This window comes from Gopherus flavomarginatus, chromosome 4, assembly GCF_025201925.1.
Source record: "Gopherus flavomarginatus isolate rGopFla2 chromosome 4, rGopFla2.mat.asm, whole genome shotgun sequence".
Classification (NCBI taxonomy): Eukaryota; Metazoa; Chordata; order Testudines; family Testudinidae; genus Gopherus; species Gopherus flavomarginatus.
The window spans coordinates 68,946,229-68,969,692 of NC_066620.1; the positions used below are offsets into that span (position 1 = coordinate 68,946,229).

The following is a 23,464-nucleotide window of genomic DNA, read 5'->3' on the forward strand; positions in this document are numbered from 1 at the left end:
TCAGTATTTGGTTAGTTGCCAAAATACAGTCTCCAAGATGTACTTCTGTCATGCATGGACTGGACCCAGCCTATGAGATAGACACACTTTTAGTAACTATGTTCCTCATCTGAGAAACTTTGTTGCATCCAGTCCTGTTACAGCATTTCAAACTGTTGTGTCTTCCTTTCTGCTTGCACATTACCCAACATATTGTGGTTGCTAGCCGAGATAACGCTTATTTTGTTTTTTAAAGTTCTGATCATATTAATTAGGTTTTTTAATTTGAAGATAATCCTGAAATAAATGGTTATTGTAATCAGCAACTCAGGCATGGTCTGGCTAAACAAGTAAGCTGAATTCCAACTTGATTACTTGGGCTGTCTACAAAAGAACATTTTCTAGCTTTTCCATTTAAAAATGTCAACTACAGAAAAAATTTAGTTCACTAATTAAAACGTAAAATTTCATTTCTTGTTTTAAGTATAAGGATATGGCTCCTTGAGAAACTCAATCTTCTTAATACTGGAGATTTACTATACTGCAATTGCAGTACAATATTTCTACATTGTTGTACATGAATAACTGTGGCCCCAGAAATGAAAACAAATGTTGGATCTTGATAATAACTATAAAAACATATAAATTGTTTAATAAGAAGTTTCAGAAACGATGTATATTAAAAATAAGGCCACAAAAGCCATTTAATGATGTCACAAATACTGAAAGAAAAGTAAATGGAGTAAATGAATAATTTGGTCACCTATTACAGTTACTACCAAATAATTTTAGAATATCATGTTATTTATAGTCATCTCTCTGGCTTTCTCTGTAGTACAGTACCTTTTCATTACCCATAATATATTAAGCACCATATAAATTAGTATTCCACTATTACTGCATATGGAAACAGCAAAATGACTATCATCTTTTAATAAATGAAAAACAGAAGTTATAGACTGCATATAGTGAAATATTTTACTTGCATTACTTACTCAAAGAGCTCTCTGTTCAGCAATGCTGGTAAGTCATATTCTACAAGTAGCTCATAGCTATGCCACAAAATTGCTGCTACACAGTGCAAATGGGAAGGAGATGGCATCAAGAGACCATACTCTCTTGTTGAGCTGTTTGGGCAGATATAACTGATCCGGACATTTTTTTTCATGGAAGCTGCTCTTGCAGAATCACTGACCCACTTCAGCAGGGCTTGAATTCTAGAAGGCAAAAATGCGTAGCATGTTATAACAGAAGATCAATGAGCAGTAGGAACCTATAAAACAGATCAGCTAGCTGCCTCATTTGTAATACCTGGGATGTCACTAACCAATGCAGGAGAATCACAGAAGACTTAATTCAGGACATGGCAATAATTTAAAAAAACAAGTGATTTTAAAATTTATGTTTTAAATTGTAAATATAAAATTACAAATAACTACACAGTGTATGGGGGAAAACTCAAACTGTTAAACTTTGGGAGCAAAATGCAGGGGAAGCAACAGAGCTATTGCATCCTTATCAGTATGGAAGAAAAATTGCCTAAACACCTGTAAGTAACAGCTAATTTAAGCAGAAGGAATAAAAGGGTTTCACAGATTCATAGATTCCAAGACCAGCAGGAACCACTGATCATCTAGTCTCACCTCCTAAATAATACATGCCATAGAACTTCCCCAAAATGATTCCTAGAGCAGCTCTTTCAGAAAAAACATTCAATCTTGGATTAAAAAAAAAAAAAAAAGGTGTCTGACGGAGAATCCATCACAACCCCTGCTAAAATTGTTCCAATGATTAGTTAAAAATGTACCCTTTATTTCCAGTCTGAATTTGTCCAGCTTCAACTTCAAGCTACTGGATGTGTTACACCTTTATTTGGTAGACTGAAGAGCCCATTATTAAATATTTATCCCTCACATAGATACTCAGACAGTAATCAAGTCACTTCTTAGCCTTCTCTTTGTTAAGCTAAACAGAACAAGCTCTTTGAGTCCATTACCATAGGGCATATTTTCTAATTTTTTAAATCAGCGACATGGCTCTTCTCTGAACCCTTTCCAATTTATCAACTATCCTTCTTAAATGGTAGGCACCAAAAATGGACAAAGTATTCCAGCAACAGCAGCACGAGTGCCAAATACAGAGGTAAAATAAAAACTCTCCAGTCCTATTCGAGATTTCACTGCACCTAAGCATCGCATTAGTTCTTTGGCCACAACATCACAATGGGAGCTCATGTTCAGCTTATTATCCACCATGACCCCCAAATCTTCTTCCAGGTCCCAGGATAGAGTCTCCCATCCTAGAAGTATGGGCTATATTCTTTGTTCCAAGATACATACATTTAGCCATATTAAAAAGTATATTTTCTTGTCCCTAGTTTACTAAGCATTCTTTGAAGAGAACGCAAAGATAGGGAAAATGCAAAACTAGAAGTTTCTTTATAGTTCTGTGCTCACAGAATATTTCAAACTGGATACAAGAAAAGTATGTTTTAGCATAATGAGAAAACTAAGTAATCATTTTTAAACAATTATTTTAATACTTAAAGACATTAACAATTCAAATAATTATTTTACCTGTCTTTTGTTCCAGGGTCCTGAGTTGTTCCCAGCTGATAGAGAATGTCTATTGTAGAGTCAGAAGACAGGCCATTCAGTCTTCCAAAAAGTAAAGGGCTATTCAAATCTTGCCACACACACAAAAGGAAAAAAATTAACAGTAAAAGTACTCATTTAATTTTTTTGTTTTTAAAAGTGCACGTGGGACACAATTACGGAAGCAAGTATATTATAACAATACTAGGATTGAGTTAGTTTTGCATTTAAAGCAAGGATTCAATCTCAATACATAAAGAATGCCACATGTCCTCCCCCATACCACCTGTGAGTACTCAGAAAATGTTCTGAGAATCTACAAGTAAATTCTTTAATTTATCTATTAAAAATTGGTTCTTTACAATGTAGTCACTTTGTTCTAAGTTACCTCTGAAGTGGAATACCATTCTTTAAACTTCCCATACAGTTAGAACTCATTAAAATCTTGTGCATATATCGTATTTAATGATTTTTTAAGTAGTGATAGTAATTTCTTGTTATTCTTCATAACAGAGTTTCTTCAGCAAATGTAATGAAGATATTCCCTCTTCCAAAATGACTGACACATTCTATTGCTCTCAGTAATAGTGAGACCACTTGCAGCCCTCAGTTAGGTATCCATTTTGAGATTATTGCTCTCCATTAGACTAAGGCCACAGGATATTCTCAGCAAAACTGCCCACCACCATAACCTGCTCCTCAAAGTGCTCTTCTTCACTTCCTGACAGGACAGGGAACTCTGTCATCTTACCTTAAAGCATCTTAGCTTCCCTTCCACTGAGAACAATGAGATTTGGTGGCCATTTTGAAACAGGGCATGTTAACGAGGACAGGACGTAATTTAAATCCTGTTCAGAATAGGAGATGGCAGCCATTTTTAAAGTGGGCTACTCCTCGAGTTTCTCTGAAGAAAACAAATCTATACACTAGCCTTTGCTGACAGAAACATTCAGCTAAAATATAAACAGCAAAAGTGACCATTAATACTTTTTTTTTTTTAAACTCTCTCTCTCTCACCAGACCTATTTACTTGAAGCAAGAGGAGAAAACTGGGTGTATATTCTGGCTATCCTGGGTTGCACAGTTAATGCCAAGGAACTGTAAATCCAGGTTTACCAGCCAGTATACTCTGGCTGTTTTACAAGAGTGGCACAAAGCAACCACAGTGTATGGGTGATTCTGACCCTGAAAGTTGAAAATAAAAAAAGTGATTTCAAGTTGGTACTAAATCCTCTAACCATTAGAAATATCATGTGACAACCATCTCTTTGGGTTTATTTAATATTCATGTACATTAATGAATGAGTAATTCAAGGTAAAAACATAACAGGAATGTTGCAATAATTCCATAATCAAGTTTCACATGCAGGCAACTGAGAATTAGGTTACATTTAAAAAAAAAAAATCCAAACAAGTTAAAGAAAAATAATTTCCATAAATTAAGCCATAACTCTCAATTTCCTTGGTTTAACAAGGCTTAGTTATGTGATAATCACAACATTCCCAAAATTTATTTTAAATTACTCAGACATATTCAGCCTTAACTATTCCTTAACACAGTTTGCAACTGGGATTTTATGTACACCTGTGCTATTGCAGTTCCTGTGACCTGAATATTTATCCAAGCATATTAATCTGATTATTTGCTGAAACTGATGTTTAATCTGATTGCATTCTTTTATTTATAATCTGGGTTTGTTTGTGCTGGTAATCCTGCTGTACCACTGAAGGATAATTAAGGGCTAGGGCAGTGGTTTCAAATCTTTTGTATTGGTCACCCCTTTCACATAGCAAGTCTTCGAGTGTGACCCCCCCCTTATAAATTAAAAAATGGGGGGTAATTTTAGTATTTTTTTATTATTTAATATAATGTGGACTTGGGGCTGTCAGCCCCATGGAGCTGACAGCTCGCTACAACTGTGTAACCAACCCCGTTTGAGAACCCCTGTGGTAGAGCCTCCTCATTGACACTCAAAAGCACAGCACTGTATACCACATAAAATTATGGTGTGATGTGCAATTTTAAGATTTTGATTCTGCACTTTAATTTGTAAATTTCAACCAACTACTTACACATTTACATGAACCACAAAAGAAGTTGCAAGATTTAGAAGGACAAATATTTAAAGAAAAAAAACTAAGAAAGCAAAGCAATACATTCTCACCTGCAGGATCACTCCCAGATGCGGAACAATTTCTTAGAAGAATGTCAATCAGTTTTAGGCCTATTCTAGTAGACTGCAACCCAATTTTTACAAGCACAGCCTCAATGTTTGGAGAATGCATACCACAGTATGGTGACATCAGTAAGGCTGCACATGTCTGCAACAGATTGGCAGTGGGTGCGGCAGCACTAGCCATCATTCCTTCTAAATCGCTTATGTGAGTGAGGCAGTGATGCAATAATCTTAACCATCCAATACTGAAATAGTAAACAAAAGAGCTAGAATGAGTTAGTGTATGTCAAAATTATCATGTATCTCAACCTTAAATCAAGTAAACACCTTTATAGATGGGAAGTACAACAGGAAGAGAAGTATAAATATCTGTGATTGGATAGTACTGTAATAGGTAGTGCAAGGTTAAATTGGAGCAACAGTATACAAACATTATTGAAGACTGAACTGTTACAGAGTTAAACATATGCCTGTAACTTCATTTTGGCACTTTAAAAAAAATTATTTTGAGTGCTTACATGTGCAATTTTATCATTCTGCTAATACAGTTAGCCTGAACCAGGAGGAGGTAAATTATGAAATTTGTCAGGAAATCTATAATAAATTAAGATAAGTGCTATCATAGATTACAGTGAGCCTTAACAGATCTGGAGCGCTCTCTCATTTGCTGTACATTTTCTAACACATTTTGTTTATATTTAGTCTGTTTCTTCTATTATTTTTCTTTTAAAAATATAAAATGTAACATCCAATATTAAAAACTTACAAGAATGTTCATCTTGAACAAAATAACTAATTCCATTTAAAGCAATTAACCTGAAAAAGATGAGGTTGCAGACAACTTAACTCTGCACTCTTGTTTTTTATTTTATATATCAGTTTTTCATTGCATGAACAGTACATGATGAACTAAAATTACACATAAAATATAACAGTAATAGCAAAATTTGGCTAGCATATTTAGCTTTTCTAAATTTACAAAAATTCCTTCACAGTTAACTGAATCATCCTTTGAACTTTGCTTATAGAAGTCTTCTTTATGTATCTAATTTAAAATTTAGTTTTCCTATTTCTTCACCTAAGTTACTCTAAAATTTGAAAGACAATTCAAATCAAAACTATATTAGAAAAAATCCCAAATTTCCTGGGATCATCGAGGCAATTCCTAATCCTTCATAACAATGAATAGTTAATGAGCCACAGAAAGAGTAAGAATAACTCTATGGCCTGGTGGGTAGAGCACTCACCTAGGATGAGACATCGAAGTTTAAGTACCTTGCATCAATGACTGACTATTTATAAAAAGTGGAACAACTTCAACAGGAGAGAATGAGATGGACCTATAAGAGAATACTTCCTAGTTCAGGGGCTGGGGCATTCTCTTGGAAGGTGGGAGACCCAAGCTCCACATCAGGTAGAGGGGGAACTGAACCCAAGTCTTCCAACATCCCAGGTGCCTTCCCTAAGTATTGCGCTAAAGGTTATAGGACTCGTCACCCATGTCATTTTGTGAATCTAGTCCTCCACTGCTTTTTGACAAAATAATTTCTATTTTGATGAAAATTTAAGGAAAATGTTTTGTTTTGATCCAACTCAAAATTTTTAGACTGATTCACTAAAAATTTCAAAAAAAAATTCATTTTCAGTTCAACCCAAAATTAAAAAAAGAAAAAATTTTAAATTTCCATCAAACCAAAAATTCTATTATGATGTCTCACTAATTCAGCTTACATTTTCCAATAGAAACTATCAACCTTTTTTTCTAAAGGTTAGTAAATTCCTTATTACCAGTTGACTTTAAAATGCAATACATTTAATTTCTTAAATTTATTTTTAATCCTTGCTTGTATTAAGTTAAAAGCCAAATTTTCTAAAAGAGTTAAAATGGACACTATTGATGTTGATTACAGAGAAACACTGACAATCTGAGAATTCAGTTCACTACCTGGGACTTCTGCCTTAGACACATAAAAGGCTTCATAAAGAAAGGATGAAAAGCATGGATAGCTCTCCTCATTTCTTGCAACTATTGATAAACATACCTTGTTTTAGACACTTGATCTTCAGAAGGAAGGAATGGATTGTTAACTGTTGCAGACGATGTGTTTCCAAAGGCTGTGAGGCCTAACAATTTAATTTGAGAGAGGCCTAATGTGCTAGCATCTCGGGGGCGATGAAGTCGAAGGCAAACTGCTGAGGCCACTTCAGCTTTTACAAGCTGGATTTTTATATATGTGAGACCACTTGTGATAACAGGAGTTGACAAAGGTAACATATTCACCCCATCTGCACTTACTTCAACAGATACTGATGAAGGGCAAGCTACAGAGAAAGAAAACAGGGTTTAAAATTTTATTTAGGGCCGTAAAATTATTAAAAAATAATCACGATTAATTGAGATTAAAAATAGTCAATTAATCGCAGTTTTAATCACACAGTTAAACAGAATACCATTTACTTAAATATTTTTGAATGTTGGGGGGAAGTGTGTGTAGGAGAGTAAGTGTGTGCTGAGGGGTGAATGGGCATGTAGACACCCCTGACATCAGCCTCCGTGCAGTGGAGTAGCTTGGCTAGGGGTGGTTCCACTGGCAGACAGGAGGCCCAGGAGCAGAAGTGGAGCAGGAGGAGGGGGACCCCTGCCCTGGAGGTACACAGAGATGCTCCCCTCTCCCCGCCAAGCATGGCATCCTGATGTGTGATTAACACTCAAAAAACAAACAGAAAAAAACCACACCCTGCTGAATGACAAAACTTTTAACAACAAAAAGCACCAATGTGGATAGTGCTTTGTTAGTGGGAGATGCTCTCCCTTTGATGAAGCTACTGCCCCTCATAAGAATGGTTTTATTTTGCTGCCGGGAGAGCTCTCTCTCGGCCACTAAGAGTGGCTACACAGCATACTGCACTGTTGTAAGGTATGCAGTGTAGACAGAGCCTAAAAGAGACAGTCCAGAATAATTAAAATTAAACTGTGTAGCCTGAGAGGGAAAATACAACCGTAAGTTTCACATTAATTTAATACTTTTATCTACATCCAAAGTGTGATTTGTGCACTTTATTTCAAAAAGAGTGGGGATTAAACTAATTAAGAAGGCATAGGGTGCCCTGCCTATTCAGGTTAGGTCTACACCAGGAGCACTTTACTGGTATAGCTATACCTGTATTCTAAAAATCACAAGTGTGTATGAAGCTTGTGCTGGCAAAACTGTGCTTCTGCTGGTATACCTTATTCCAGCCCCCCTGGGCAAATAAGCTAAACTGGCCAAAAAATGCAGTTTTGCCAGTATAAATGAACATTAGGGACCTAGGGGGAGAGAGAGAGAGTGATCAGGTCAGTGATTACAATCCATTAAAACTGAACGTGTCTAACATCACAAAACAAAGCAGCCATCACGAAGGCTTTAATAGGCCCTGTAGGATGCTCCAGAGAAAGCAGCTGAGGCATCAGGAGAATTAACATTTGGGGCCAGAAACTAAGAAAACAAGCAATATGTAAACTGATTCCTTATGAAATGCAAGGGCCTCTCTTACCAACTCACCACAGACAAGGGAGGCAGAACTAGAAGAGCAGCAAGCCATGCACTCAGGCTTTGTTTACACTACAGACTTACGTTGGTGTAACTACATTGCTCAGGGTGAGGTATGGAGAATTGCAGTTATACTGACCTAAACCCCGGTGCAAACAGCACTTACTATGGGCTTGTCTACATCAGAAAGTTGCAGCGCTGGTGAGGGAGTTACAGCGCTGCAACTTAGGAGGTGTACACATCTGCAGGGCACCACCAGCGCTGCAACTCCCTGTTTGCAGCGCTGGCCGTACTCCCGTTTTGTCTCGGGTGTAGAGGATCCAGCGCTGGTGATCCAGCGCTGGTAATCAAATATAGACACTTACCAGCGCTTTTCTTGACCTCCGTGGAATAAGCAGGTATCCCAGCATACTTGAGGAAGCCTCTGGTAATCAAGCTGGTCTCCTTCCCCGGTTTGCTCTCGCGTTCCCCGAACCCCGAGCAAGCAGGTCTCCTTCCCTGAGGTTTGCTGGGTGGTTCCGGGAACGCGAGAGCAAACCGGGAAAGGAGACCAGCTTCGCCGCGGTTTGCTCTCGCGTTCCCCGAACCCCGAGCAAGCAGGTCTCCTTCCCTGCGGTTTGCTGGGTGGTTCCGGGAACGCGAGAGCAAACCGGGAAAGGAGACCAGCTTCGCCGCGGTTTGCTCTCGCGTTCCCGGAACCACCCTGCAAACCGCAGGGAAGGAGACCTGCTTGTTCGGGGAACGCGAGAGCAAACCGCGGCGAAGCTGGTCTCCTTTCCCGGGTTTGCTCTCGCGTTCCCGGAACCACCCAGCAAACCGCAGGGAAGGAGACCTGCTTGCTCGGGGTTCGGGGAACGCGAGAGCAAACCGCGGCGAAGCTGGTCTCCTTTCCCGGTTTGCTCTCGCGTTCCCGGAACCACCCAGCAAACCTCAGGGAAGGAGACCTGCTTGCTCGGGGTTCGGGGAACGCGAGAGCAAACCGGGAAAGGAGACCAGCTTCGCCGCGGTTTGCTCTCGCGTTCCCCGAACCCCCCTTGAAGCCGCCCAACAGCGCTGCAGTGTGGCCACATCTAACACCACTTGCAGCGCTGGTTGCTGTAAGTGTGGCCACTCTGCAGCGCTGGCCCTATACAGCTGTACTAATACAGCTGTAACAACCAGCGCTGCAAAATTTTAGATGTAGACATGGCCTATGTTGACAGTAGGGTTTCTCCCATTGACATAGCTACTGTCTTTCACAGAGGTGGATTAACTATGCCGATGGGAGAAGCTCTCTAATCAGCATAGTAGCATCTTCGCTAGAGCACTACAGTGGCGCAGCTGCACTGGTGCTGCTTTTTAAGTGTAGGTTTGCCCTTAATTCAAACAGCACAAACTACAGAAAACTAAGAAATGGCATTTGATTCTCAATAATAAAAGCAAAAGCTAATAAACTGCTGGGCTTTTGTTAGTGTTCTTAAATTAGTTTTTTATGTTCAAAGAAAACGTGTTTGAAAAACTTATAGAATATAATTTTAGAATTCAGCACAATTGTTAATAAATCTACTCACTTGCAAGGGATGCAAGATGAGGCTGGATGTGTATCTCTTTAAGCAGCACTGCAGCAGGAAGGTGAATTGTGAGGTCGCACCAGGCTTCCTCAGGTAGAAAGATGTAAGACCATGCAGCAGAGCGAGCTCTTCTGTGGGGAGGTGTGGCCTGAAGTAGTACTTCAGCAGGTTGGGCAGTAGGACTGCTTGATGTGATTGAACCTTCAAACAACAATTATTATATTAATTGTAATCTGAGTATAGAATTGGTATTAACTAGTATTCAAATTATCAGTCACTAAAGAGTAACATTTTTCTATTATTATTCGTTGTAGGTTACAACACTGCAACCTGATTTAATCACTGTAATTACTAAATTAATTTGTCTTTCCATTAAAATATATTTACATAACTTGTGTGTGCATATATAAACTCTTATACAACTAATGCAATTTTGCTTGTAAATACGCTAGACATCTATTAGCCAAAATCTTAAACCTTCTAGATCCACAGCCAAAATAAAAAGGATGTGACAGGAGCCTGTTAGCAAAGTCGAGGGGCAATGTTCTGGTTAGATGAAAAGCTCCCACCTCAGCTGCTGAGAATGGGGAATGTGCTGTGCTGAATCCAACTTGGTATCTCCATGTTTATCATGACCCCCACCCCCATTGCTAGGGAAACCTCACCTATGCAAGTGCAGTGTTCAAGCACTACATATGCACAACATTTTTACGTACACATGACTTAAAAGCAGTCTTGCACGTCCACCTCAAAATACTACAGCCTACTCTGTGTCCATCTAAAGATACTGGTAAGGTCACAAATGGTTCAAAGTATCTCCCCTCTCTTTCTTGCATTAGGGGCATTGAAAGGGTTTCACAAAGGTTGTTGCCCTGGCCGCCTTTCAAAGAGTACAGGAAACTAACATTAAGATTGCTACATGCATGGTCTTGAACCTGGCAAGGAAGTTTTCAACCTTGGTTTGCAAGTCCCCACTCTTTGCTCCCAGCAGAACTAAGAATGTAGTAACCATTACTCTTTTATCTCTGCCTGGTTTAAGAACAGAGTAGGAAGAGTTATTTGAGTGCCAAACACTACCATCTATACTTAGCATCAAGTTGCTGCTGACAGTGAGCAGTTTGTAGCAGATGTGGAGGTGACCTGTAGCGTATATTATGTAGTTAGAGCAAGATCTCAGCTACTTACAAGCTCTCTGTAGAGAGAGTTTGAAGACAACAACTGTTCATATCTATTCTTAAGCTAATTACTGAAAACACTAAAGTAGAAGATGCATAACGGACCCTTATTCTATCAACTATGCATTGATTTTATTTTTTGCAATTTTATAGCCATTTTGTAATAGTTTCTTCTGATACTGTCACTCAAATTTGGAGGGATCTTATGCCATTTCCCCACAATATCTGAACCCCCACCCAGGACCAATATATTCGTTTTAATCAAAATGGGCTTTTTCACTCTCCAGTCTTGTTGGTACTCAGACTCTGGATGAGTACCTTCTGGGCTAGGCCAGCACACAAATCATTATCATTTGATCAGCATATTCAGATTCTAAGAATAGCCTTGTATAAAGTTTACGGACTATCCTACCTCACTGCCATTTTTAAAAATGTGTGTCTTAGTGCAACTTAGTGTCTCCTAAAGGCAAAAAAAACAGAAGTATTACAAACCTAATGGTGCAAAATTGTGGATTCCTTCTGCATTATCAGGCTCAGAAGCTAGTACTCTTGCTTTCAAACTGCTATCTGTTGCCTTACTAGGACCAGAGTCAAGAAATTTCATAATAGTTGAAACCATGCTTCTTGCTGTGTTGACAATGGCTCTTGTACTGGTTACCATGTTGTTGCAAATGAGCTGAACACCTCCTAAGTAAAGTGAAGCAAATTAAATGTACATTAGAGTATGGAACTAAAAGAAACCAAAAGCTAGGATTTCTACTTAACACTAAAAGCAAAAGCATATTTGACCCACTTAAATTTGCTTACTTAATGTTGTTATACTAAGCACATTTTAATGAGGGAAAATCCCATTTTCTTACCCATATCATGGAATGCTTTCAGTGCTTCGCTGGTGTCCAACACTCTCAGAATGAACCATAACAGTGGCTCAGATAATTGGCAGGTAGCAAGGGAACCCTAGAAGAAATATACGAACTACTTAAGACACGATGTATAGTGCACAGCTAAAATGTCACGCAAGATTATTGCTTTTCTAGAATTGACCTCTCTTCCCCACCCCTGGTTGAGGATAATCAGGTAATAAACTTCCCATTGTGTTTACATAAAGTCCAAGATAGGACAGCACTTCCCAACAGCTAATGTAAGTGCCCAGTTCACTTTTCTACCATGAAATAGCATTGATATATTTTCCCTGGCTCCCCATCTCAGGAAAAATCTTCTTTGCCTAGGAACAGGGAAAGCTACTCAGTTAGGAGTGGGCCTAAAATTACTGAATAGCCAAAACATACAACTGCCAATGACTCCCCCCATCCCCGTCAGAGTAGAACCAGTCTAGATGGAAAAGAAACCATTTCAACCACCCTTCAAGAAGGCTGGCAGCAATCAAGACAAGCAACAATTCACTGATAATTTGTCAGCCAGTAAGATATTCTTAATGCTGGAGGAACCAAAGGGATGAAATGGGTATGCTGTAACCCCTAAGGGAAAGGCAAACAGAGAAAAGCCTTTTCATTTCCCTGACAAGGCAGCTGAAAAGACTGCCAACATCAGCTTCCTTGAAGAATATAATTAGGGTCTCCTCAAACAGCATGATTACACTGAAGGGATCCTCGGTTAAATGCAGTTACAATATGGAATTAGTATTACCACCTGAAGTATACAAAAAGATGCAGCAAGAACTGAAGTCCTTTCAAAGGAATTCACAAGGTGCTGGTGTTCCCACTTTTAGTGCCAACTAAGGCAAACGCATGGCAAACCCAGAAGAATGCATCCTTAAAAGTGGCTGGACAAATGAAAGCAGCTCTAAGACATGTTGGAGACTTCTTAATCCTATTTTAACATTTTATTTATGTGCTTGTCCACGAGATTATGGATGAAAGCCCCCCTACATAAAAGTAACTGTTTCACTGAGCTGGGATACTGCTTAAGTACCCAAGCAAATTTTTCATATCTGTTCTTGCGTATTCTGTAAGGCTTTAGCCTGTGTGGTGCGGAATCAGCTCCCAGCAGGAGAAGGGGAATTCCAAGGAAGATCTATTAAAGAGGGGAAGCTTTGGAGGTGGATATTGATGAGCACCTCAGCCCAGGTGAAAGGCTAATGCCTGAAGGCCAGAACTTTATTCAGATACAAGAATACCTAAAAGCCTGATTAGAAAACAAGGAAATGAAGACGATCTAGACACCATGATCAGTGCTCTGAAGGGGAAAGTCTTATCCCACAGAGAGCTAAATAGGTGTGAGTTCATTAAACAGGGGAAGGATGCAGTCCCTGAGAAGCTGGTGTTGGCCCACCACTATGTTTCACTGGAAGGGAATCAGTTACATAGGACATCTCCAAGATCTGGTCACAAATGGACAAGCTAGACTCAGAAGAGCTGAGCAAAAAAATGCCTGAGGTGACCAAAATGTGATCAGGGCCACACTCATCAAGGGAAAGGCAGCTTTGTAGGTCTCCAGATCAGCAATTAGGCTCAGACATACCACTATAGTGCTCCTGACACTTTGGTAAAGTGGAGGATATGCAACGTCTTCAATGGGAGTCTACAGAGGCAGAGCCATGAAGGAGAAAATAAGATCCAAGGCAATAGCTGTATCATCGCTACAAATATGTATCACTTGAAATGAATCTAAATTTAATTCGTACTTAAAGCAGTGAAACTACTTGGAAACAATTTTAATGAGACTAAACACCATTAAAATTACACGTACATTGGTAACTCAATTATGGAGTGAACTATTGTTTGTGAGGACTTCCACACAAGGCCTATTAGAAAGGCCTTGAAATCTAAAAAGGCTTTTTATAGGATTAATTAAGAAAATATTTAAAGCAGACTGAAGTCTCAGATACAAGACTATAAAATTTCTATTAAAAGAACATTTCAAACTGTAACTGAATAGACTTAAGAGAACTTACTTGTCTTCCCATGTACCCACAGGCCATGTAGGTAAGAATTGGTTGAAGCATCACCTGCACCGTTGTGGCTTTTTTACTAAGTGTTGTCAATATAGTGAACAATCCATCTCCAACTGATATTGCATCTAATCCACCATGAAAGTTTTCGTGTTTTGTGAGATGCAAACCACTTGCACCTAGTAAAAACAGATGAAATGCACAGTTTAAAGGCCAAAAGGCTGAGGCTTAGCAAACAGACACTGACAGTTTTACACAAATAGAGAGTGCATTAACAGAATCTAATGCTATTTAGGTCTCCATTAAATTAGTATTCCCATAGCTACTGCAAAATATGAATTTGCATGTAATTAACAATGAAGTTTGCAATGAAGTGTAAATTATTATAACAGAGCCCAGACACGTGTCAGGCACTTTATAGAACAAATAGGAAGGAATGATCCTGGGCCACAGAGCTTACTTTAATGTTAGGTGAGACACAAAAAGGGAGGTTAATTAACCATGATAATAGGACAGGAAGTTCCAGGGTCACAGCTGGCTCCTTCTAGCCAAAAGCAACTAAAATGTATTTAGGATTCTTTTCAGAGGGCAATATCAATATATATTATAGATTATTCGCAGCTCACTGAATGTCTGCTTAACATGTATGTGTTGCACAGGAGTTCTAAATTTATTCCCTTGCTAAATGGCAGCTCTGCCATTCACAGTACTACTCAGCTTGCTTACCTATAAGAGTAAACCTCCTAGAAAACTCTGACCTCTGCATATACCTGGTAGTCAGAACACACTGTCAGCATTCACTGAGACTAACAGAAATGAGAGAGGTGGGATGGTTCTTATGCCCTGTGCTAGGGCCAAAGCCACCATATGGCCCTCTACATTTTGGAAGCAGTGATGAAGTCAAGAAATAATGCTGTTTCAATTGTTCATAATTCAAGTTGATCTATTCTATTAAAACATTTTAAGCAACTTCCAAAAAGTTATATTGCTAATTCTACAATAGAGTGTGTGTTGGTATTACTCTCTCCCTACTTTCATCTCTACACTATTATATTTTTCTCATATGGGGAGAAAATGAATAAAGTCTTTACATTCTGAAAGAGACATTCCTTGCTTTTTATTTAAATGAATACCATCTACTTGCAAATACATACCGATTATCATTGCCATAGCACTGCTGTTACACTGGCCCAGAGCAGACAAAATCTGGCTCATAATTTGTTGGTTGGCTAACACCAAGTCTGCCACATATGCAGTTGATCCTTGAGTATTAGAGCTGTTTCCATTGCCATCTTTGCCTCCCGAAACTTTTTCTTCATCAGAAACACTGTCTGTAGTACTGCTAGCCACTGGAACCCGAGCACTATATTCTCGGTTACTCGAAAGTGGCAGCTGCACTAAGATATTAACTAGCTTTAACAAATCAAACATGAGTTGATCCCTTGTCATTTCTCCACAAACTGCTTTGGCATCACCTGGGCGGATAATATTGGCAAAGAGCCCTCCAAAACATGCTCGAGCACCCACTGAGCTGTCTGACCCACTGCGAGACATCACTTTGTCTGAGCATGTAATGTAATGGTGCACCAAAAAGGTGATAGACTCAATTACTGCAGATATGGTGCTAACTGACACTACTTCAAAATTCTGTTCCAGGGTAAATTCCAAGAGCTTCACTTGTGCATCCAGAGGTCCCTGGCCTGTTTGGAAAGCACCCCTAAAAGAGAGAATCAAACAGAATATATTTAACTGACAGGTGACAACAGTTTATATGTCTTCAAAAAGTAGCCCTCTTTAAAGGACTTACTGTATTTCACTAACCAATATCCTCTGAAAACCTAGCAATTTTCAAAAATGTATGTTGAAAGCACACAGGTAATTAGTTTTCTGTTCCTCTAACAGAGGGGATAGCCATTTATTTTTCATAGCAGTTTTTATAATCACATGGGGCATATCTGATATCAGAAAGGTAAACATCTCCCACTGAAAGAGTCTGGGAACTACTGTTTCTTTGGCCATGTAGTTACCTTAGAGGTATTTTTGAAATGTTGGCATAAAAAATTTTGATGAAATTTACTGAGTGGAAAATTTTGTAAATTTGCAGAAAATTTTGTAAACTTGCAGAAAGTTTTTCTGTGGGGGAAAGCCCTCCAATCTTTTACCACCATTGGGTGAATTTCCATTTCTTTTCTGGCCAGAGGAAATAAAAAAAAAAAAAAAAGGGGGATTCTTTACTCCCCATCAAATTTTCTGGGTTTTTAATCCTTAATGGTATGGCTGGGTAATTACGCATCAATACCACAGGAAAGTAGCATCAAATAATTCTACTGATGACTGTCACAAACAGATCAAAGTAAGTATTCGCATGCGAATAAGACACATGAAAGAGATTCTAATTTAGAGAGCATGCTTACTGGAGGTCTGAAAAATGGATGTTTGGTACTACTACTTTTGAAGTTTTACCAATGTGCACTGAATTATTTACGTCTGATTTAGCTAAAAGAAAAAATTAAATTTCAAAACTAGCAATAAGCTACTGATTTAGAATTGAATCTTTCTGTAATTTTCAACGTTACAGAAAATAAAGTGAATTAGTGTTTCAGTATATGGTCTTAAGAGTGCAATTTAGAAGACCGAGTGAGGTTTTAGTTCAAAAGAGAAGAGAATTAAAAATAAAATAAAGCTTCCTTCACAATCAGTATAGTGCTTTGATGAACAATAATCATATTTGAAAATATATTGAAAACAATATTAAATATCTGAAACCGTTTTGGTGCTTTTCCTGTGTTGTGGGAGATTTAAATCCTACTTCTTGTTTGAAAATATTTAAGACATACTTAAAGGAGGCTTTAGTATCAGAAGAATCAACTCCTTTTTCAAAAACTGTTTTATTTCAACCCTGAGTTTGTGTGTTGGTCAACGTAAGTCAAACGTAGCATGCAAACAGTAACATGCTGTAATATATATACAAAGCGAATTAAAGTTGGAATGATTATGCCAATAAACACATTTATTTCTCATCATGAATGTATTTAAAATTTTACTATACAGCATTCTACTATTTCAAATTACAGATATCATCCAAGGTAAAATTATTTTTGCTTGTCGCAGTCTTCTCTACTTCCAGTCTATGATTAACAGACAGAAAGTATTATGGTGCCATCTACTGGGAAGTGAGGAAGAACTGAAAAAGCTCTACCCCAATTATATAAGCCCTAGTCAGGACCTGCCCATACCAATTAAAGAACTACCAGAACTGTACAAGAAGCAATTGAATACAAGAGAAACAGGAAGCAAGAGGCAGCACACCAACCACTAAGAAGTCAGGCAGGATGCAGAATGAGAGGAGACAACAAATAGATTGACCAGCAAGTAATTTTCCCTTTTTCAAAGTCTCTTCTCCCATCCTACAAAGGTAGGTTAAAAGGACATACAATGGCTCTAAGCAGCAGCAACCTCACAAGGTGAGCTTACCTTATTGTGCTGCTAGCTGGCACTTGCAGCCAAATAAGTCATCCAGAGAAGTGAATAGGTCTAGCTGATAGTAAAAAGAGTGAGGCCAAGCCTGTTACCTTATATACCTGGGAAGTGAGCATTGAAGTGGAGACTTCAAGCCCTATGACATTTGGACAAGTTTTACCAGCAAGACCACATGAGAATGCAGCCTCACACCCATCTAACAGCAGCAGCAGCAGCCGCCTTGCTCTTGTTGCAACATTCAAAACGAGTGATTTTTTTGACTTTTTATATTCTTGAAAATGAGAAATATAAAGCTTAAGAACATGTTCAACATACAATAAAGGTAGCCGCTTGTCACCGATGGGGAAGATACTGGACTTGTCCCAGAGGAATTTGGTATTAACTGCAGAAACAAATTCCAGGAAAAAACAAAATAAACTCTTCTGAAGAGAATTGAAAGCACACAGAAGGGAGAAGAGAATTAATCTCTCTCACATGTCTGGCCACAGTCACTACAATAAAAGAAGATCTTAAAGGAAAGAAGTTATAAATAAGTTTGCTCTAATGTCTCAAATAGGGTCTTGTCAGAACCTGCAGGATGAGGTTCGCTGAATGAAGTGCCTCTTGAATTCTAACAGAAGGAAATCCAAAACATTCTGGTGGAAAGAAAAAAAGACAGGACAGTACTATCCCAATGCTACATCAGGCCATGAAGATCTTTGAGATTAGAGTAAATGCAAGAAGCTAGAGATATTCTATTGTTGGTCAGATAGTATGCCTCTACTAACAGAGGACTTGTATTAAGAAACCAATGCAGCAAGCTGGAGATGGTGGTTGTAGAACACAAACCCTTGAAGAGCAGCTCCAGGATCTCAAGAAGTGTCCACAGGGGGTTCAGTGTTAGACTCTTCACATCTAAAAAAACAACAGTGGCAGGATTGTCAAGGAGTCGGTAAAAATCACGACTGTGTTGCCCTGCCCGAATCTCCTCAACCTTGGGCAGTAAAAGGAAGCTGAGAGAAGCATGATCCCAGGTCCCCTCTCCAAATCAAAGTGAAGCATCACAAAAGGAATTAGGAGTGCAGACAGATTCTGGGAAGCTTAGCTGATCCTGTTCCAGAAAACCAAACCAAGATGAGGCACATTCCCAACTTTGGCACGTATCCTTGAATCCACATAGCTCTGCTCTCGCAAAAACAGATCTAGCTGAGCTAGTGTCAGATTGCTGCTGCAATCCCCCAGATAAAGGTCCCTCAGGAAAATCTGGGTTCCTGCCCACAGTCCCAGCACCTCCAAAAATGAAAGGCATGCTGTGCATACCCACCCCCTTAGGAGGTGGCATACACCACTCGTGTTCCAATTGTCACAGTGGACAAAGATAGAGGAAATCAAGGCCCATTTAGCTCCCTTTCCTGTCTCAGTTTGAGCAAAGTCCTGAGTATTAAGAGGATTCGATGGGTAAACAGAGCAGGAATTGGGGCCTAGGTGCAAGTAGGGTATCTCCCACACAATTGTGGCCACATCCTCCTCTGGAGCAGAAGCAGCAATATTTCACATTGGGCGAAACTGTGAAGAAATCTACTGTGGAAAATAGACACTGGGCTCCCATTCATAGTCCTGATGGAAGTTCCTGCTCAGGGAGTCCACCATTGCATTCTGAAGGCTTGATAGGTAAATCTCACAGATTTTTATGTGATGGGAGATGCACCAGTTCCACAGTTTTAGCGATTCTGCACATAAAGAGTGAGATCTTGCTACTCCATGTAGGTTTATATAGTACATAGCTTCCCTGTTGCTTAACGTTATCTTGACAGACTGGCAACCTGTAGATGTGACTGAAATCCAAAAGAGACACATCCATGGTAAGGATTTTCAAAGGTGGTAGACATGAGAATAGGATTCACGTGAACACTTTTATGGCTCTTTTCACCACCTAAGACGTTTAATGGTTCTTTCCACTTGCGAAGGTACAGTGATTTGTTTAGAAAGAGTCTGTTCAGGGCATACGTAAGTCCTTAGCCATGCCTGAACACATCTGAGATGCAGCCTTCCATGTGAGAAGGGTCCCTGAAGAGGGATGGGGAACCGAGGTGGGTATGTGTGGGGAGAATGGAAATGAATGGAGTATCCCATAGTGACCACCGTAGGGTCCACTTGTCTGAGGTGATGAGCTCACATGCAGATAGTAAATGAGATAGGTGGTCTCCAAAAGGAGGTTGGATGGTAGAATTGTAGAGCAGAAGATCCAAAGAGGCTGCTTTAGGCCCTTGACTAAGTTGTCAAAACAGTTGCTTAGAGAAAGGTGTAGGCTGGGTGGTTGTGGGAAGATGGTGGTCCCTCCCTTTTTTGGGAGGAGGTTCCGTAGAGCCACTGTAGGTGGAACTGAAATGATCAGGAGCATTATACTGTTTGAGATTTGTGGAAGACTCCTCTTTGTTGCAGGCCCACACATTCCCAGTGACTGAAACAGAGTGGAGGGAGGGGTTGTCATAAACAGATAGCTAAGGGTTAATGTCTCTTTCACCTGAAGCACCTGACCAGAGGACCAATCAGGAAACCGGATTTTTTCAACTTTGGGTGGAGGGAATTGAGTGTCTGAGTCTTTTTTTTTGTCTGCCTGCCTGCCTGCTTTCTCTGAGCTTTGGAGAAGTAGCTCTACTTTCTTATTTTCTGTTTCTAAGTGTAAGGACAAAGAGATCAGATAGTAAGTTCTATGGTTTCTTTTCTTTGGTATTTGCATGAATATAAGTGCTGGAGTGCTTTGATTTGTATTCTTTTTGAATAAGGCTGTTTATTCAATATTCTTTTAAGCAATTGACCCTGTGTTGTATCATCTTAATACAGAGAGAACATTTGTATGTATTTTTCTTTCTTTTTATATAAAGCTTTCTTCTAAGACCTGTTGGAGTTTTTCTTTACTTCAGGGAAATTGAGTCTGTACTCACCAGGGAATTGGTGGGAGGAAGAAATCAAGGGGAGATTTGTGTGTTGGATCGCTAGCCTGATTTTGCATTCCCTCTGGGGAAATAGGAAAGTACTTTTGTTTCCAGGATTGGGAACGGAGAGGGGGAGTCCCTCTGTGTAGTTTCACAGAGCTTGTGTCTGTGTATCTCTCCAGGAGCACCTGGAGGGGGGAAGGGAAAAAGGATTATTTCCCTTGGTTGTGAGACTCAAGGGATTTGGGTCTTGGGGTCCCCAGGGAAGGTTTTTCAGAGGGACCAGAGTGCCCCAAAACACTCTAATTTTTTGGGTGGTGGCAGCAGGTACCAGGTCCAAGCTGGTAACTAAGCTTGGAGGTTTTCATGCTAACCCCCATATTTTGGACGCTAAGGTCCAAATCTGGGACTAAGGTTATTACAGGGGTCCATGTTCAAACAAAAGAGCTTGAGCCCTTCAACGGGGAAGTCTTTCATAATGTTCTGTATCTCCCTCAGGAGGCCAGAAGATTCGAACCAGGATGTTGTATAACTGCTGCGGAAGCTAAGGACTGTGAAGCCACATTGGGATTGTCAAGAGCAGATTGCAGGGAAGCTCTAGTGATCAGCTGACCTTCTGAAATGTAGGCATGGAATTGTTCCCTGTGGTCTCATGGGAGTTGTTCAATAAATTGAACAAACTCAGTAGTAGTTAAAATTGTATTTTGCCATCAAGGCCTAGTAATTTGTGACTCAAAACTGAAAAGCAGCCAACAAATAGCTTTTCTTACCCTGGAGATCAAGGCATTTAGATGTCTTCTGGGAAGGAGAGGGTGTGGAGCATGCTTGACAGTTGTCTTTGTTGACCATGTCTACCACCAGGGAACTAGGGGTGGAATGGGAGTAGAAGTACTCCATTCCCTTGGGCAGAACGTTATTTTTTATCTGGTGTCTGCAAGCGGGTGGAATAATGGTAGGTGTTTTTACCATAGAGTTCATGCAGGTGAGAACAGTGCCTCATTGATGGGTAGGGTGACCTTACACTGGGAGGAGATATGTGAAATGTTCAACAGAAAATGTTGAGACTACTAGACCTTCCTCCAAAGCAGTGTGAAAGGATTCAGTTAGACTCTTCATTAAGTCCTGGACGGCCTTAAAGTTGTCTGCATGAGAGGGTGAGAGTGGCATTACCATCTCATCAGATGAGAACTTGTCCAAAGTTGACCCTTCGTTGTGTGGTTGGTCTCGCTCATCTTGGGTCGCCTCAGGGTCCAAGAGAACATAAAATACCAGTGAGCAGTCTTGTGGAGCCAGTGGCTGTTCAGTGAATCGAGGGCATCTGTCAGGCTCTGGAAAGTCCTCATCAGGGCACATCCCTAGAGGCATGTGTTGGCATGATGCTGTGACAGCCTTGTAAAGAAACCTCAGTCAGAGGATGCATTATCCCTTGAGTTGAAAGGGGGAGTTTCAGGGGCATGGGGAGGGGAGGCTTTGTGCATCAGTTGCAGAGGCAATAGATCAGATCCTGTTCTAGTGGGAAAGGGTTCAGACAAGTTGTTGAACCAGTACTGGGGCCTGGAATAGGTATTGATGCAGAACCAGGATGCTTTATGTAGTACCAGAGAGGCCAACAAGATGATAGCTGTGTGCTCAGAGAGCTGACGTCCTGAGGAGGACAGTATCCGAGAAGGAGCTGGGTATCACTCTGAACCGTTTCTATGGCTCTTATCAGATGACACTACTAGAGCCCTCAAGTTCCTGGTTTTAGATGTGTCTTGATGCCTAGAGGTATCAGTTGTTACCAAGGAAAGGGCCTCCTGGTGCTGTTTAACTGAAGACCTCTCCAATTGGACTTCTTAAGCAGTACTGATACTTCGCTACCAGCACCAGCTGGAGCCTCAGCTGTACCTATTGTGGGACATGAGGACTCAAGAATCAGCTCTATGTATTGAGCTTAGTCCTCTTTCTAGAATCTCTGCTAAGAAACAGGGGTGGTCTCTTCTTTTAGAGGGCTTCATCTCTAGAACTGCACCTGAAGTCACTGGTATGGTCTGAGACTGACCTAGAGGGATAAACACAGACTCCATTGGAACTAAGGAGCATTCTGTTAAGAGGAGTTTTAGCCTAGCCTCTCTTACCTTTGTGGGACCTGCTTTTAAACCCTATGCACACTTTACACTTTGATGGGACAAGAGTCTCTCTGAGAGATTGAACACAGCTAGAGTGACCATCACTATGGGTAAAAGGTTTCTGGCAGATCTGGCAAGGCCTGAACCCCAGAATCTTAAACATACCTCAGGGAAGTATCATAGACCACAAAGAGCAAGGCATCAAGTTCAGAGGGGAGGAATCCCCAAACATAAGCTGTGCTCCAACTGATAAAAAGAATGAAAACCTAAATAAATGAAATAAACAAGGGAGGTAAATAAGAAAAGCTGAAAGCAGTGGACACCACAGTTGCTTCATCTCAAGCCACAAGCAGCTGAGAAGGAACTAGAGGGGTGGTGGGTCCATGCCTCTTTATAGGCCCTCACCTATAAAGGAAGGAGAGAGCAGGAAAGCAGAGGTAACCAATCCATGCTGCTGAGGCCAGGAAGCAAAGAAAACTTGAAGGCAGTCAAAATTAAGCTTATAAAATAGGGGTGAGTTTCTCTCAAATCTTTGCATCTCAGTAAGTGGCATCATAAGACTGACATACAGTAAAATACTTGCAGTAGCAGGGAAGAATTAAGTCTTTAACAACAGAATTTAAACACTTAAACAAGGAATTCAACCTTTTACATCTTTACAATAGCAAGTTGCTACTTAATTTTCCACTCTGATCAACTGATTATATTTTTGATCTGAATAAAGTCAATATGATCTTTTGACTTTGGCTAAAAAGTCTGTGGGCTAAAAAAAAAAAAAACCAAATATATTGGAAAGGAATTAGTTACCAGTTTAAACAACAAATACTGTTATTTGGTGATGAGATCTATTCTACAATGAACTATATTTAAAAATAACCATTACAGTAAGGTTTTCTTTCTAAATTTTTTTAGTGTTTACTAGCGAAGATATAGGGAGTGTTTAGCATTCATTAATATATGGACTATTTGAAAACACTTTTAGAGATATGAGAATTAAGCATATTATTAATTTCTATTGGTAATGATGAAGACCGTAAAACATGCA

General features: G+C 39.8%; 1 protein-coding gene across 1 annotated transcript in view; it reads right to left on the minus strand.

The window, feature by feature from the left end:
* BIRC6 (baculoviral IAP repeat containing 6) overlaps positions 1–23,464 on the minus strand; it is a 349,123-nt gene that overhangs the window by 182,782 nt on the left and 142,877 nt on the right. The window contains 9 exon segments of the mRNA XM_050951314.1: positions 975–1,196; positions 2,556–2,664; positions 4,739–4,995; positions 6,793–7,072; positions 9,831–10,031; positions 11,498–11,692; positions 11,866–11,962; positions 13,920–14,095; positions 15,071–15,633. Of these exon segments, the coding sequence (XP_050807271.1) occupies positions 975–1,196; positions 2,556–2,664; positions 4,739–4,995; positions 6,793–7,072; positions 9,831–10,031; positions 11,498–11,692; positions 11,866–11,962; positions 13,920–14,095; positions 15,071–15,633 (2,100 nt within the window).